This window comes from Salmo salar, chromosome ssa15 (assembly GCF_905237065.1).
Source record: "Salmo salar chromosome ssa15, Ssal_v3.1, whole genome shotgun sequence".
NCBI classification, from domain to species: domain Eukaryota; kingdom Metazoa; phylum Chordata; class Actinopteri; order Salmoniformes; family Salmonidae; genus Salmo; species Salmo salar.
The window spans coordinates 5,800,404-5,818,563 of record NC_059456.1 but is presented as its reverse complement, the minus strand read 5'-3'; the positions used below and the strand labels follow the sequence as shown (position 1 = coordinate 5,818,563).

The following is an 18,160-nucleotide window of genomic DNA, read 5'->3' as shown; positions in this document are numbered from 1 at the left end:
TATTCTACTATTATTATAACTTCAAAGTGTAGGTTAAAAGCCCGACTGAGCGGTTCAGCAGGGGGGGGGGGTGTATTCATTCCCCCGATTCTGTTGCAAAACATTTTCCTTAAACGGAAGCAAACGGAACGGAAACGAGGAGGGACCAACATGAATTTGTCCAATAAAAACAGAACGTTTTGCAGCGGTTGGACTAATAATTACACGCCAGAACAGCTAGATGCAGGCAAGAGTGTGCAAGGCATTACTGAATGTGTCACTGTCACCTTGATTACTCTAAATTTGTCTCTCGACCTGTACACCTACTTTATAAAAACTTTAATTTGTAGGCTAGGTTGTAGCAACCTCATGATGGGTATAGCGGGGGAAAAATGATCTACCACACACACACACACACACACACACACACACGAGACAGTGAGCGAGAGACAGAGGGTGAAACCTACTTGTTATTTTCCGTCTCATCCAGGGGCAGACAGCGAACCAGACCACAGCAGCACAGACCAGAGCCCCTGCCAGCGTGATCAGAGCTATAGCCCACACCGGTAACATCTCCAGACCGAGCACTGAGCAGGAGAGAGAGAGAGAGAGAAAGAGAGAGAGAGAGAGAGAGAGAGAGAGAGACACACGTTGAAACAGAGTGGTAAGCCCAGCAATGCAAAACACAATTGTAGAAGAAAAAAAAAGACAAAAATCGCCGTTTTCACATGTTAGACACTGGTATAGTGCTAGAAATAAAGATACGGGTAAAAAGTGGTGAAGCTGTTACACGAAGCGCCAGTCTAAAGTGTTAGGGGCCAGGGTTAGATTAAGTCCCAGCTCTTACATGGAGCACCAGTGTTAAGGGCCAGGGTTAGATTAAGTCCCAGCTCTTACATGGAGCACCAGTGTTAAGGGCCAGGGTTAGATTAAGTCCCAGTTCTTACATGGAGCACCAGTGTTAAGGCCAGGGTTAGATTAAGTCCCAGTTCTTCTAGCACCAGTGTTAAGGGCCAGGTTGTCCCTCTCATGGAGCACCAGTGTTAAGGGCCAGGGTTGATTAAGTCCCAGTTCTTACATGGAGCACCAGTGTTAGGGGCCAGGGTTAGATTAAGTCCCAGCTCTTACATGGAGCACCAGTCTAAAGTGTTAGGGGCCAGGGTTAGATTAAGTCCCAGTTCTTACATGGAGCACCAGTCTAAAGTGTTAGGGGCCAGGGTTAGATTAAGTCCCAGTACTTACATGGAGCACCAGTGTTAAGGGCCAGGGTTGGATTAAGTCCCAGTTCTTACATGGAGCACCAGTGTTAAGGGCCAGGGTTAGATTAAGTCCCAGTTCTTACATGGAGCACCAGTGTTAAGGGCCAGGGTTAGATTAAGTCCCAGGTCTTACATGGAGCACCAGTGTTAGGGGCCAGGGTTAGATTAAGTCCCAGTTCTTACATGGAGCACCAGTGTAGAGGATGGAGAAGGCGTTGATGCCTATCGTTGAGGCGTAAAACACTGGCAGGGCACGGAGGCCGTTGGGGACAGGGTCATCCTGAAAACACACACACACACAGATCAGTAACATACACAAACACAGGTCAGCACAGACAGAGAACTGCAAATAGTGTATAATGTGACTACTGGTAACCCACCTTACTGAGGATGAAGTGTCTGATGAGAAAGAAGAGGAACCCCGACATCATTCCAGACAGCAAGGGAGAGATGAACCAGGACGCAACTTGGAGGAAGGAAGAGAGGGGCAGGCTGGGTAACGTAGTCATATGCCATGTTTTAGAGAATTGATTCGGGATCACAAACTGAAAGATGTACAAATCACCTTGTATCCTGAATAACTACTAATTTGGGATTAGACCACAGACAGAGAAGGCTGGGCAATGAAGTCATAAGACAGTCAACCCTATCCCAAAGCACGATGGGTAATGTAGTCAAACAAACATATTAGACTCAGTCATAGGGCTGGACGATACGGCCAAAATTTTTGTTTTTTAAAAATAAAAGGTTTTAAATTGCTTCATGAGTTGTGCATTACCCAGCAACACACTTATTTTAATGGGTCTTTCTCAAATCTGATTGATTTAACAGTATAAAAAAAAACTTCAACCACTAGTTGATCTCATTGTAGAACATTTCCACACTGCCACGTAGGGCTGCACGATATGGGCAAATGAAATGTAATTTTTAACCAAATATTGCAATTGTCATTTGACTAGCGATTTAGATTAAACTGGAATATCACATTTACATAAGTATTCAGACCCTTTACTCAGTAATCTGTTGAAGCACCTTTGGCAGCGATTACAGCCTCGAAGCTATTTTCATGTCTCTCCGGTTCAAGTTTGAGCTCTGGCTGGGCCACTCAAGGACATTCAGAAGTCCCGAAGTCACTCCTGCCGTGTATTTTTTAAAAATATTTATTTATTTTACCTTTATTTAACTAGGCAAGTCAGTTAAGAACAAATTCTTATTTTCAATGACGGCCTACCGGGGAACAGTGGGTTAACTGCCTTGTTCAGGGGCAGAACGACAGATTTGTACCTTGTCAGCTCAGGGATTCGATCGTGAAACCTTTCGGTTACAAGTCCAACACTCTAACCACTGGGCTACCTGCTGCCCCGTATTGGCTGTGTGCTTAGGGTCACTGTCCTGTTGGTAAGTGAACCTTCACCCCAGTTTGATGTCCTGAGCACTCTGGAGCAGGTTTTGGTCAAGGATCTCTCTATACTTTTCTCCGTTCATCTTTCCCTCGATCCTGACTAGTCTCCCAGTCAATCTTGGTTTCATCAGATAAGAGAATCTTGTTTCTCATGGTCTGAGAGTCTTTAGGTGCCTTTTGGCAAACTCCAAGCGGGCTGTCATGTGCCTTTTACTGAGGAGTGGCTTCCATCTGGCCACTCTACCATAAAGGCCTGATTGGTGGAGTGCTGCAGAGATGGTTCTGGAAGGTTCTCCCATCTCCACAGAGGAACTCTGGAGCTCTGTCAGAGTGACCATCGGGTTCTTGGTCACCTCCCAGACAAAGGCCTTTCTCCCTCTATTGCTCAGTTTGGCTGGGCAGCCAGCTCTAGGAAGAGTCTTGGTGGTTCCAAACTTCTTCCATTGAAGAATGGTAAGGCCACGGTGTTCTTGGGGACCTTCCATGCTGCAGAAATGTTTTGGTACCCTTCCCCAGATCTGTGCCACGACACAAACCTGTCTCGGAGCTCTACGGACAATTCATTTGACCTCATGGCTTGGATTTTGCTCTGACATGCACTGTCAACTGTGGGACCTTATATAGACAGGTGTGTGCCTTTCCAAATCATGTCCAATCAATTGAATTTACCACAGGTGGACTCCAATCAAGTTGTAGAAACATCCAAAGCATGATCAATGGAAACAGGATGCACCTGAGCTCAATTTCAAGTCTCATAGCAAAGGCTCTGAATATTTACGTAAATAAGGTATTTCAGTTTTTATTTTTAAGAAATGTACAATAATGTCTAAAAACCTGTTTCGCTTTGTCATTATGGGGTACTGTTAGATTGATGAGGAACATTTTTTATTTAATCTGCTTTTGGAATAATGTTGTAACGTAACAAAATGTGGAAAAAGTCAAGGGGTCTGAATACTTTCCGAATGCACTGTAGTCAAATACTGTAGTGTATATAGTCTAATAGTGTGGGGTAAACTCGGCAAGCAAGAAACGTCCTCTCACTGTCAACTACGTATGTTTTCAGCAAACTTAACATGTGTAAATATTTGTATGAACACAAGATTCAAACTGAGACATAAACTGAACAAGTTCCACAGACATGTGACTAACAGAAATTGAATAATGTGTCCCTGAACAAAGGAGGTGTCAAAATCAAAAGTAACAGTCAGTATCTTGTGTGGCCACCAGCTGCATTAAGTACTGCTGTGCATCTCCTTCTCATGGACTGCACCAGATTTGCCAGTTCTTGCTGTGAGATGTTACCCCACTCTTCCACCAAGGCACCTGCAAGTTCCCGGACATTTCTGGGGGAATAGCCCTCACCCTCCGATCCAACAGGTCCCAGACGTGCTCAATGGGATTGAGATCCGGGCTCTTCGCTGGCCATGGCAGAACACTGACATTCCTGTCTTGCAGGAAATCACACACAGAACGAGCAGTATGGCATTGTCATGCTGGAGGGTCATGTCAGGATGAGCCTGCAGGAAGGGTATCACATGAGGGAGGAGGATGTCTTCCCTGTAACGCACAGCATTGAGATTGCCTGCAATGACAACAAGCTCAGTCCAATGATGCTATGACACACCGCCCAAGACCATGACAGACCCTCCACCTCCAAATCGATCCCGCTCCAGAGTACAGGCCTCGGTGTAACGCTCATTCCTTCGACGATAAACGCGAATCCGACCATCACCCCTGGTGAGACAAAACCGTGACTCGTCAGTGAAGAGCACTTTTTGCCAGTCCTGTCTGGTCCAGCGACGGTGGATTTGTGCCCATAGGTGACGTTGTTGCCGGTGATGTCTGGTGAGGACCTGCCTTACAACAGGCATACAAGCCCTCAGTCCAGCCTCTCTCAGCCGATTGCAGACAGTCTGAGCACTGATGGAGAGATTGTGCGTTCCTGGTGTAACTCGGGCAGTCGTTGTTGCCATCCTGTACCTGTCCCGCAGGTGTGATGTTCGGATGTACCGATCTTGTGCAGGTGTTGTTACACGTGGTCTGCCACTGCGAGGACGATCAGCTGTCCATCCTGACTCCCTGTAGCGCTGTCTTAGGCGTCTCACAGTTTGGACATTGCAATTTATTGCCCTGGCCACATCTGCAGTCCTCATGCCTCCTTGCAGCATGTCTAAGGCACGTTCACGCAGATCAGCAGTGACCCTGGGCATCTTTCTTTTGGTGTCTTTCAGAGCCAGTAGAAAGGCCTCTTTAGTGTCCTAAGTTTTTATAACTGTGACCTTAATTGCCTACCGTCTGTAAGCTGTTAGTGTCTTAACGACCGTTCCACAGGTGCATATTCATTAATTGTTTATGGTTCATTGAACAAGCATGGGAAAGTGTTTGTAAAGTGTTTAAACCCTTTACAATGAAGAGCTGAGAAGTTATTTGGAGTTTTATGAATTATCTTTGAAAGACAGGGTCCTGAAAAAGGGACTTTTCTTTTTTTGCTGAGTTTAGTATCATACTGTAGGGTATATATGGTACCATACTGTAGGGTATATATAGTACCATACTGTAGGGTATATATAGTATCATACTGTAAGGTATATATAGTACCATACGGTAGGGTATATATAGTACCATACGCTAGAGTATATATAGTATCATACTGTAAGGTATATACAGTATCATACTGTAGGGTATATATAGGACCAGACTGTAGGGTATATATATATAGTATCATACGGTAGGGTATATATATATATCTAGTATCATACGGTAGGGTATATATATATATATAGTATCATACGGTAGGGTATATATATATATATATAGTATCATACGGTAGGGTATATATATATATATAGTATCATACGGTAGGGTATATATATATATATATATATATATATATATAGTATCATACGGTAGGGTATATATATATATATATATAGTATCATACGGTAGGGTATATATAGTATCATACTGTAAGGTATATATAGTATCATACTGTAGGGTATATATAGTATCATACTGTAGGGTATATATAGTATCATACTGTAGGGTATATACACAGTATCATACTGTAGGGTATATATAGTAGGGTATATATAGTATCATACGGTAGGGTGTGTGTATATATATATATATATATATATATATATATATATATATATATATATATATATATATATATATAGTATCATACTGTAGGGTATATACACAGTATCATACTGTAGGGTATATATAGTATCATACGGTAGGGTATATATAGTATCATACTGTAGGGTATATATAGTATCATACGGTAGGGTATATATAGTATCATACGGTAGGGTATATATAGTATCATACTGTAGGGTATATATAGTATCATACTGTAGGGTATATATAGTATCATACTGTAGGGTATATATAGTATCATACTGTAGGGTATATATAGTATCATACTGTAGGGTATATATAGTATCATACTGTAGGGTATATATAGTATCATACTGTAGGGTATATATAGTATCATACGGTAGGGTATATATAGTATCATACGGTAGGGTATATATAGTATCATACTGTAGGGTATATACACAGTATCATACTGTAGGGTATATATAGTATCATACGGTAGGGTATATACACAGTATCATACTGTAGGGTATATATAGTATCATACGGTAGGGTATATATAGTATCATACGGTAGGGTATATATAGTATCATACGGTAGGGTATATATAGATCATACTGTAGGGTATATACACAGTATCATACTGTAGGGTATATATAGTATCATACGGTAGGGTATATATAGTATCATACGGTAGGGTATATATAGTATCATACTGTAGGGTATATACACAGTATCATACGGTATACAGCCCAGCCCTACTCAGACATGGGAAGACTAGCCCTTGGTGGGCTAAAAGAGTCATAGATAGTAAACCCAACTTCAGAGCATGCTGGGTAACGTATTCATACATACCAATCTTGACCAGCTGCATCCACTGGACACCCTTGGTGCCGATGGCCACCATGGAGAACCCGATGGTCGATCCCACGATGCAATGCGTCCCGGAGATGGGTAGTTTGAGGAACGAGGCGATGAGCTGCCAAATCGCTGACCCTGTGGAAAAACAGAGAGACACACACACACAGAGAGAGAGAGAGAGAGAGAGAGAGAGAGAGAGAGAAAAACAGAAAAACACAGAAAAAGAGAAGAAAAAAAACCACAGAGAGAGAGAGAGAGCGCGAGAGACACACACAGAGAGAGAGAGAGCGCGAGACACACACAGAGAGAGAGAGAGCGCGAGACACACACAGAGAGAGAGAGAGCGCGAGAGACACACACAGAGAGAGAGAGCGCGAGAGACACACACAGAGAGAGAGAGCGAGAGACACACACAGAGAGAGAGAGAGAGCGAGAGACACACACAGAGAGAGAGAGCGCGAGAGACACACACAGAGAGAGAGAGCGAGAGACACACACAGAGAGAGAGCGCGAGAGACACACACAGAGAGAGAGAGAGAGAGAGCGAGAGACACACACAGAGAGAGAGCGAGAGACACACAGAGAGAGCACGAGAGACACACACAGAGAGAGAGAGAGCGCGAGAGACACACACAGAGAGAGAGAGAGAGCGCGAGACACACAGAGAGAGAGAGAGAGAGCGCGAGAGACACACACAGAGAGAGAGAGCGCGAGAGACACACACAGAGAGAGAGAGCGCGAGAGACACACACAGAGAGAGGGAGAGCGAGAGAGACACACACAGAGAGAGAGAGAGCGTGAGAGACACACAGAGAGAGAGAGAGCGCGAGAGACACAGAGAGAGAGAGAGCGCGAGAGACACAGAGAGAGAGAGCGCGAGACACACACACAGAGAGAGCGCGAGACACACACACAGAGAGAGAGAGACACACACACAGAGAGAGCGAGACACAGAGAGAGAGCGAGACACAGAGAGAGAGCGAGACACAGAGAGAGAGCGAGACACAGAGAGAGAGCGAGACACAGAGAGAGAGCGAGACACAGAGAGAGAGCGAGACACAGAGAGAGAGCGAGACACAGAGAGAGAGCGAGACACAGAGAGAGCGAGACACAGAGAGAGAGCGAGACACAGAGAGAGAGCGAGACACAGAGAGAGAGCGAGACACAGAGAGAGAGCGAGACACAGAGAGAGAGCGAGACAGAGAGAGAGCGAGACACAGAGAGAGCGAGACACAGAGAGAGCGAGACACAGAGAGAGCGAGACACAGGGAGAGCGAAACACAGGGAGAGCGAAACACAGGGAGAGCGAGACACAGAGAGAGCGAGACACAGAGAGAGCGAGACACAGAGAGAGCGAGACAGAGACACACACACAGAGTGAGAGACAGACAGAGACAGACACAGAGACAGAGTTAGAGAGACAGACAAGACACACAGACAGAGACACAGAGAGAGAGACAGACAAACAGACAGAGACAGACAGAGACAGAGATGTTGTACAAGCTATGACATATGAACCTTCCATGAGAATTAAAACACAGGCTATGACTGAAAACATTGGCTACTAGCCGTCAAATCCTTGGTAGCTCAATTTCTCTCAAAGCTCATTGGAGGAAAGGATCCACGGTCCCTCCCTCAGACCTCCTCCAATGCACTTAGAGAGGAATTCAAGAAACACGGAAGGCGGAACTTAACATCTAGTAAGATTATAAGACATGGCCGATACTCGAGGACGACAGAGTATGGTATACGTACCGACCATGGCGCTGACCTCCCCTGCCATAAGAACAGGCACCGTCTCGTTGTATAGGTTAACGTCTATGATGCCCTTTCGTATGGTCTCCCCCACCTTGGCTCCAAGCAGCATGGAACCCAACGTCTCAAAGATGGACGCCAGGATACAGGCCTGTCTCAGAGTCACCACCCCCGACCCCACCGCCGTCCCGAACGAGTTGGCCACGTCGTTGGCCCCCACAGAGAAGGCCAGGATGAAGGCTATGACGAAGCCCAGGATCACCATCCACAGGTACTCCTGTAAATCCACCATCTTGACTCTCTTTAAAAAAAAAAAATCCAAAATCCACAGAGAAAACAAGGGAAAACTAACCCTAACTAACTAACCCTAACTAAGCCTAACTAACTAAGGTGAGCTAGCTGTTAATATGTTGGAGAGGAGCGGTAAATCCTTTCCTCTGTGCGTACGAAGCTCTGCTGTGACTTCTTCCCCTTCCTGGTTGTGTTCAGTTGGAGGGGAGCAACGTGTCGCTAACTGAGTGTCTGGAAGTCAGTCTGTGGAGAAGAGCAGGCTAGTGGCGGACGGAGGGGACATTCCATGGCTCAGAGCTGAGACAGTCCCATCTACACCTTTCCCACATCTGACAAACAAAACAAAACAAAACAAAAGAGAGATTAGAGGTCATGACTAGGCTAGGTATCCTGAGAGTCTACTGAATACTGGTAACATGGGGTTAGTGAAGAAGAGAGGGAGGTTAGAGGTCATGATTAGGCTAGATTAGAGGTCGACCGATTAATCGGAATAGCCGATTAATTAGGGCCGATTTCAAGTTTTCATAACAATCGGTAATCGGCATTTTTGGACGATTGTGGCCGTTTCTTTTGAATTTAACCTTTATTTAAATTGGCAAGTCAGTTAAGAACAAATTCTTATTTACAATGACAGCCTAGGAACAGTGGGTTAACTGCCTTGTTCAGGGGCAGAACGACAGATTTTTACATTGTCAGCTCGGGGATTTGATCTTGCAACCTTCCGGTTACTAGTCCAACGCTCTAACCACCTGCCTTACATTGCACTCCACGAGGAGCCTGCGTGGCAGGCTGACTACCTGTTATGTGAGTGCAGCAAGAAGCCAAGGTAAGTTGCTAGCTAGCATTAAACTTATAAAAAAAACAATCAATCTTAACATAATCACTAGTTAACTACACATGGTTGATGATATTACTAGTTTAACTAGCTTGTCCTGCGTTGCATATAATCAATGCAGTGCCTGTTCATTTCTCATCGAATCACAGCCTACTTCTTCAAACGGGTGATGATTTAACAAGCGCATTCGTGAAAAAAAGCACTGTCGTTGCACCAATGTGTACCTAACCATAAACATCAATGCCTTTCTTAAAATCAATACACAAGTATATATTTTTAAACCTGCATATTTAGTTAATATTGCCTGCTAACATGACTTTCTTTTAACTAGGGAAATTGTGTCACTTCTCTTGCGTTCCGTGCAAGCAGTCAGGGTATATGCAGCAGTTTGGGCCGCCTGGCTCGTTGCTAACTGTGTGAAGACTGTTACACTGGCAATACTAAAGTGCCTATAAGAACATCCAATAGTCAAAGGTATATGAAATACAAATCGTATAGAGAGAAATAGTCCTATAATTCCTATAATAACTAAAACCTAAAAAACTTCTTAACTGGGAATATTGAAGACTCATGTTAAAAGGAACCACCAGCTTTCATATGTTCTCATGTTCTGAGCAAGGAACTTAAATGTTAGCTTTTTTACATGGCACATATTGCACTTTTACTTTCTTCTCCAACACTGTTTTTGCATTATTTATTTGAGGCTAAATTGATTTTATTGATGTATTATATTAAGTTAAAATAAGTGTTCATTCAGTATTGTTGTAATTGTCATTATTACAAATAAATGAAATACAAAATGGTATAGCTTGGCTTTTTTGGTCCTCCAATAATCGGTATCGGCATTGAAAAATCATAATCGGTCGACCTCTAGGCTGGATATCCTGTGAGTTTACTGAATACTTGTAACACGGGGTTAGTGAAGAAGAGAGAGAGGTTAAAGGTCATGATTAGGCTAGATATCCTGTGAGTTTACTGAATACTTGCAACACGGGGTTAGTGAAGAAGACAAAAGGTGGATTGAGAGGCGTCGTATTTGACGAACACAAGCCCACTAAAGGGTGTGTGGGGTTGGGCAGCATTCCGTACACCGGGGTATTTTGGAATACCGACGGGACGGGAATAGCGTCCTTTTGTACATCTTGATACCGCCCAACCGTGTGTGTGTGTGTGTGTGTGTGTGTGTGTCTCAACATAAGCAAAGGACAGCTCTGATAACCAGCCACAATAGGAAATCATTGTATCGTCGCCTGCACTTTAAAAATAATCAAATCCTCCCTGTTAGCTGGACGATGTCAGCAGCGAGGCTATAAAAAGACTGTGTGGTGAATGAGATGTGAGCTATGTGTTCAGCGTTAGAAGAAGCGTATTGACACCTTTCTGCCACCACAACAAGGCCCTGCTGACAGCTGCTATAAAGATCACATTTCACTGCTTTTTCCTCCCCTCGGCTGGGTTTCCAAATCTGATAAGATGGCATCTGATTTGGGCCAGCATCCATAAAGAGCCTTGGAGCAGGATGACAATCTAGGATCAGCACCTCCCAGTCATCAGCCAGCACCTAGCTGATACCACCATACAGTCTCCCAGTTATCAGCCAGCACCTAGCTGATACCACCATACAGTCTCCCAGTTATCAGCCAGCACCTAGCTGATACCACCATACAGTCTCCCAGTTATCAGCCAGCACCTAGCTGATACCACCATACAGTCTCCCAGTTATCAGCCAGCACCTAGCTGATACCACCATACAGTCTCCCAGTTATCAGCCAGCACCTAGCTGATACCACCATACAGTCTCCCAGTTATCAGCCAGCACCTAGCTGATACCACCATACAGTCTCCCAGTTATCAGCCAGCACCTAGCTGATACCACCATACAGTCTCCCAGTTATCAGCCAGCACCTAGCTGATACCACCATACAGTCTCCCAGTTATCAGCCAGCACCTAGCTGATACCACCATACAGTCTCCCAGTTATCAGCCAGCACCTAGCTGATACCACCATACAGTCTCCCAGTTATCAGCCAGCACCTAGCTGATACCACTATACAGTCTCCCAGTTATCAGCCAGCACCTAGCTGATACCACCATACAGTCTCCCAGTTATCAGCCAGCACCTAGCTGATACCACCATACAGTCTCCCAGTTATCAGCCAGCACCTAGCTGATACCACTATACAGTCTCCCAGTTATCAGCCAGCACCTAGCTGATACCACTATACAGTCTCCCAGTTATCAGCCAGCACCTAGCTGATACCACCATACAGTCTCCCAGTTATCAGCCAGCACCTAGCTGATACCACTATACAGTCTCCCAGTTATCAGCCAGCACCTTTTACATTTATTTTTATTTCACCAGGTAGGCTAGTTGAGAACAAGTTCTCATTAACAATTGCGACCTGGCCAAGATAAAGCAAAGCCGTTCGACAACATACAACAACACAGAGTTACACACGGAGTAAAAACAAACGTACAGTCAATAACACAAAATAAAAAAAGATAGTCTATATACAGTGTGTACAAATGGCATGAGGAGAGTTGAGACAGTAACCGAAAGGTTGCTTGTTCGAATCCCCGAGCCGGTAACGTGGAAAAATCTGCCGTTCTGCCCTTGAGCAAAACAGTTAACCCCCAACAACAACTGGGGTGTTTAGTCAAACACATTCAGTTGTGCAACTGACTAGGTATCCCCTTTCCCAACATCAGCTAGCTGATGACACTACAAAGCCTCCCGGTTAGCAACCTACTGCTAACGCCACTAGTTTGGTGTCTAGTTTACAACAAATTGCATAGTATAACTACCAAAGCAGAATATATCAACCAAGCAGAAGGACCAAGCAAAACATATACCTACCAAGCAAGTAGTAATTCAAATAAGCATTAAAATATGACCGTCTTCCCAGTAGACTAGCTCCAGTATACACACACCAGCCCTTAGACGGCATCAAACATTATTTACGGTGTAGTCAGAACCAGTCTGAACCCTGCTCTTACAGCTTGCCGTCTTAAAAGGTTCTTAGTGAGAGAGTCACCACCACAACACAAACAAGCAGCAAGAGGTTTTTAAATGAGCCTATAAGTACATGTAGACTTTCCAAGGCTGAGACAGGCAGGCAGCTAGGGGCTATTCTCAGATGAACAAAACATGTTTATGAATTCAACCTGTTAACACTAGCAACAGCATAAGCATATTTAGATCCTGACCTCAGACCTGTATTTGGGTGAAAACAGTACATACTAGGTAGCTGACAAGTTGTTTATGAGCTGTTCCCAGACCTGTACTTGGGTGACGACATTAGACAGCTCTAAGCTGACACTTGTTTATGAACAGATCCCAGACCTGTATTTGGGTGATGACAGTAGATACTAGGTAACTGACACATTATTTATGAGCTATACCCAGACCTGTACTTAGGTGAAGACAGTAAATTGCTCTAAGCAGACACTTGTTTATGAACAGACTCCAGATCTGTATTTGGGTGAATACTGTAGGTCAGATGTCTCCTAGCGTCCTACAGACACAAATTCCAGGTTCGGGTCCCAATTTCTTACTTTTGTCTAGGACCTGGGTCAGGTCTGATATAATTGTCACGGGTCTCGGTACGTGCAATTAAAATGTATTTATATCGACTGGACCCGATTGCACCCGTCCTCTGTTCATTTAAATGTATTTATCGACTGGACCCGATTGCACCCGTCTTCTGTTGATTTAATGTGTGTGACATGATGAGAGCAGCGCAAGCTTGTTATGTGTCAGTCAATTGCAACTCAATAAAACGTATAGCTTATGCCCAGCTGACCCTGGTTCCAGCTGCTCACCTCACGTGCACCTGCTGCTAAGTGAAAGGAGCCTTGGCTACTTTTGATTGCAAAGATGGAGGACTTTTTCATTGAAGTAAAATGAAAAGTTAGAGGAGACCGAGTACAGTGAAAAGAAACCGACAAGGGAAGAGTTTTAATATTGAAGTGGACAAAGATTTATTTTATTTTTTATTTACTGTAATATTTAATCGTTTGTTTTCTGATGATCATATATCTATTTAAGAATCTAAACCAGTTCTTTAAATATGTACAAAGTGTTTTGTTTCATTTTGTTGAGACATTTTTTGTTGTTGGCCAAATGAAGTTCTGTTTTATGTTCTCTGTATTTAGTTAAAGATAAGATATAAGTAGGTCTGTTGTCAAATAAATAGCATTAGCCTATTGCTGTCATTCGTTGCAATATAGGCCACACCCTCCAGACAAAGATTTTGCGTGTCCCCTTGGGAGGTCGAGGAGACAGGTGATCTGCCAATCATCTTTTACAACTACCGTATTACTGGGGTTTACCAGCCGGACTATTGGGCACCAGGAAGTCAGGAGTCAGGCTATGACACCCCACCTTGTAACGAACAGAACGTACCAAGAGCACCAGTGACATCTGAACAAGTTTCTGAACAACGTAATAAAATGAAGGACTCGTTTGGTATAACTAGATGCATACTGTGATATTTGTTGTCTTTTTCTATGTCATTTACAAAGGGTATAATGTGCATTTGCTGTAACATGGAAATGAATGTATTTATTTCACCCAAGGCATGTTTAGAACCTACAGGCTACGTATTTCATCGTAGGGACTGTTGAACTGTTTTCTGTACATTAGAAACATTCTGTGGACACTTAGGACGAAATCTTAATTTTACTGAGGAGTGGCTTCCATCTGCCCATTCTACCATAAAGGCCTGATTGGTGGAGTGCTGCAGAGATGGTTGGCCTTCTGGAAGGTTCTCCCATCTCCACAGATGAACTCTGGAGCTCTGTCAGCATTATGCACAACAGTGGAAGTTGCGGTTTGCCTTCAAAATAAAAGTATGTCATTAACAGTGATGCAAATGAATACAAATAGTACAATTATGCTATAATTGAATAGATCAAGAGGTGTATAAAAATCGAGCACACCGCCATGCAATCTCCATAGACAAACATTGGCAGTAGAAAGGCCTTACTGAAGAGCTCAGTGACTTTCAACGTGGCGCCGTCATAGGAAAAGTACAAAAATGTATGCACTGACTATTGTAAGTCGCTCAAGATAAGAGCATCTGCTAAATTACTAAAATCTAATCGTAAAAAAAGAAAAGGGACTCTTAAAATGTTTGAAATAAAAAGCATTTCGGGTCTGTTGGGAAAGCCACAGATCCATTTCTAAACGGGTCCAACTTTAAACTGTGAAGACCTCTACTGTAGGTAGCTGACAACTTTGTTTATGAACTGCACCCAGACCTATATTTGTGTGAAGACGCGAGCTGAAATGTTGTTTATGAGTTGAATGGAGGCCTGTATTTGGGCAGACAGGGACAGCGTCATGGCAAACAATATAATTTCAGCCTGTCTATCTGGTAACCCAACTGATCACAAAGCGGCAGAACCAGACACAAGCAAAAGGTTATGGGAGTAGGTACGATAACAAACACATTTTCTCTCACCGCCAGAATGTGTTAGAATGTGTCAGACAGATGGTTGGTGGACTGCAGTGGAGTCAGCTACAAAAACAGCTTCTGGATATGAAGGAACACACCTGCTATCAAATACCATTTAAATCTTTCAAATTATTTTAGCATTCGCTTCAGCCTGACCTGGAGTACCAGATGCACAGGGTTTGCACTTTCCCATTGCTTCCATTGCACAAGGGAAAATCAATCAAGCCCAGATTCAGTATTTATAATGATTTTGAATGGTATTTCAACCCGGGTCTAGACAGAAGCAATCTGCTTGTGATGCCCATTTCCACCACACAGGATTCAAATCCCCAGAGAAATCTCACCTTCTGATCAAAAAGCTCAACCTGACACAACAATGGAACTGTCTGATTTGTTTCCCCCAAAAAGATTATCCAAGTCAATTTATATAGGAGGTAAATGCAGCACATTTTCTCCTACAGAAACCCTATTGTCTAACAGGGCATGTAAACAGCTTGAAAGCCAGACTAACACATTAACTGATTGTGTGCTCTGGGCAAGTGGGCTACGAATCTGCTTCCTAAAACATCACACTCTACTAGCGATCGTGCCACTCACACACAGCCCATGCTCCCTCTCTCTGTCCCACAGCCCCCCCTCTCTCCAGCTCCCTCTCTCTGTCCCACAGCCCACCCTCTCTCCAGCTCCCTCTCTCTGTCCCACAGCCCACCCTCTCTCCAGCTCCCTCTCTCTGTCCCACAGCCCACCCTCTCTCCAGCTCCCTCTCTCTGTCCCACAGCCCACCCTCTCTCCAGCTCCCTCTCTCTGTCCCACAGCCCACACTCTCTCCAGCTCCCTCTCTCTGTCCCACAGCCCACCCTCTCTCCAGCTCCCTCTCTCTGTCCCACAGCCCACCCTCTCTCCAGCTCCCTCTCTCTGTCCCACAGCCCACCCTCTCTCCAGCTCCCTCCCTCTGTCCCACAGCCCACCCTCTCTCCAGCTCCCTCCCTCTGTACCACAGCCCACCCTCTCTCCAGCTCCCTCCTCTGTCCCACAGCCCACCCTTTCTCCAGCTCCCTCCCTCTGTCCCACAGCCCACCCTCTCTCCAGCTCCCTCTCTCTGTCCCACAGCCCACCCTCTCTCCAGCTCCCTCTCTCTGTCCCACAGCCCACCCTCTCTCCAGCTCCCTCTCTCTGTCCCACAGCCCACCCTCTCTCCAGCTCCCTCCCTCTGTCCCACAGCCCACCCTCTCTCCAGCTCCCTCTCTGTCCCACAGCCCACCCTCTCTCCAGCTCCCGCTCTCTGTCCCACAGCCCACCCTCTCTCCAGCTCCCTCTCTCTGTCCCACAGCCCACCCTTTCTCCAGCTCCCTCCCTCTGTACCACAGCCCACCCTCTCTCCAGCTCCCTCCCTCTCTCTGTCCCACAGCCCACCCTCTCTCCAGCTCCCTCCTCTCTGTCCCACAGCCCACCCTCTCTCCAGCTCCCTCCTCTCTGTCCCACAGCCCACCCTCTCTCCAGCTACCTCTCTCTGTCCCACAGCCCCCCCCTCTCTCCGTCCCACAGCCCACCCTCTCTCCAGCTCCCTCTCTCTGTCCCATAGCCCCCCCTCTCTCCAGCTCCCTCTCTCTGTCCCACAGCCCCCCCTCTCTCCGTCCCACAGCCCACCCTCTCTCCAGCTCCCTCCCTCTGTCCCACAGCCCACCCCTCTCTCCAGCTCCCTCTCTCTGTCCCACAGCCCCCATCCCTCCAGCTCCCTCTCTCTGTCCCACAGCCCACCCTCTCTCCAGCTCCTTCCCTCTCTCTGTCCCACAGCCCACCCTCTCTCCAGCTCCCTCCCTCTCTGTCCCACAGCCCACCCTCTCTCCAGCTCCCTCCCTCCCTCTGTCCCACAGCCCACCCTCTCTCTAGCTCCCTCCCTCTCTCTGTCCCACAGCCCACCCTCTCTCCAGCTCCCTCTCTCTGTCCCACAGCCCACCCTCTCTCCAGCTCCGTCTCTCTGTCCCACAGCCCACCCTCTCTCCAGCTCCCTCTCTCTGTCCCACAGCCCACCCTCTCTCCAGCTCCCCCTCCCTCTGTCCCACAGCCCCCCCTCTCTCCAGCTCCCTCCCTCTGTCCCACAGCCCACCCTCTCTCCAGCTCCCTCCCTCTGTACCACAGCCCCCCCTCTCTCCAGCTCCCTCCCTCTGTCCCACAGCCCACCATCTCACCAGCTCCCTCTCTCTGTCCCACAGCCCCCCTCTCTCCAGCTACCTCCCTCTGTCCCACAGCCCACCCTCTCTCCAGCTCCGTCTCTCTGTCCCACAGCCCCCCTCTCTCCAGCTACCTCCCTCTGTCCCACAGCCCAGATCTCTCTAGAACACTTACTTAGTGCCCTATCAGACCCTCGTGTGTTTCGCTGGCCCAACATCAACCATAACACCCACTAAACTACAGCTTCACACAACGTAGTCCCTACAATGGCTACAGACCGCTGCTTGATCCTCAATGTTGCATAGAGACTATGGACAGATACATAACCTGTTGGGAAATGGAACCCTATTCCCTTTATAGTGCACTACTTTGTTGCATAGTGACTATGGACAGATACATAACCTGTTGGGAAATGGCACCCTATTCCCTTTATAGTGCACTACTTTTGACCAGGACCATATTGTTCTGGTCAATAGTAATGCACTATATAGGGATTATATAGTGCATTACACTTACGCAATGAAGGTCTACAATAGTCACAACAGCACTGTAAGGTAGCACCATGGTGTAGCTGGAGGACCACTAGCTTCCATCCTCCTCTGGCTACATTGACTTCAATACAAAACCTAGGAAGCTTGTGCTCCTCACCCCCTTTCATAAACTTACATGGTATATTATGATGACTTCGAGAGCACGTCCTCCAACCAAATCAATTCTCTGATCAAAGGATCAGAGAATTACCCTGGTACTACGCATGTGTGACTTAGAAGCTTGGTAAGTTGGTGATATTATTGGATAGATTAAGATGGTGAATATCGATAGAAGCATTTTTAGGGAATTATTCAATTCAAATTAGTTTATTCAAACTACAGGATTCGGGAGGTAGATTACATACTGTTTTCTTGGTTTTAGAACTTGATTTTTGTGTCGAGTTGTGCCATTTATTTAAATTTGCCCGAACTAGCTAGCTACCAGAGTGCAGTTTTCTCCACCTGAATGGCTAGCTAACGCTAACGACAATGTAGTGATCTTTTGTTTTGGGGGG

At 45.7% G+C, this 18,160-nt stretch overlaps 1 protein-coding gene across 7 annotated transcripts in view; it reads right to left on the bottom strand.

Moving 5' to 3' along the window:
- LOC106570910 (sodium-dependent phosphate transporter 2) overlaps positions 1–18,160 on the bottom strand; it is a 99,741-nt gene that overhangs the window by 31,812 nt on the left and 49,769 nt on the right. For 6 of the 7 annotated variants that reach the window (XM_045695389.1, XM_045695394.1, XM_045695395.1 and 3 more), the window contains 5 exons: positions 8,359–8,978; positions 6,598–6,738; positions 1,619–1,704; positions 1,422–1,518; positions 447–566 (listed from right to left, as the gene is read on the bottom strand). In XM_045695389.1, the coding sequence (XP_045551345.1) occupies positions 447–566; positions 1,422–1,518; positions 1,619–1,704; positions 6,598–6,738; positions 8,359–8,650 (736 nt within the window). In that variant the 5' untranslated portion in view covers positions 8,651–8,978. Of the gene's footprint in view, positions 1–446; positions 567–1,421; positions 1,519–1,618; positions 1,705–6,597; positions 6,739–8,358; positions 8,979–12,341; positions 12,525–18,160 lie in introns of those variants that run through there. The other variant, XM_045695393.1, reaches the window with a different exon arrangement.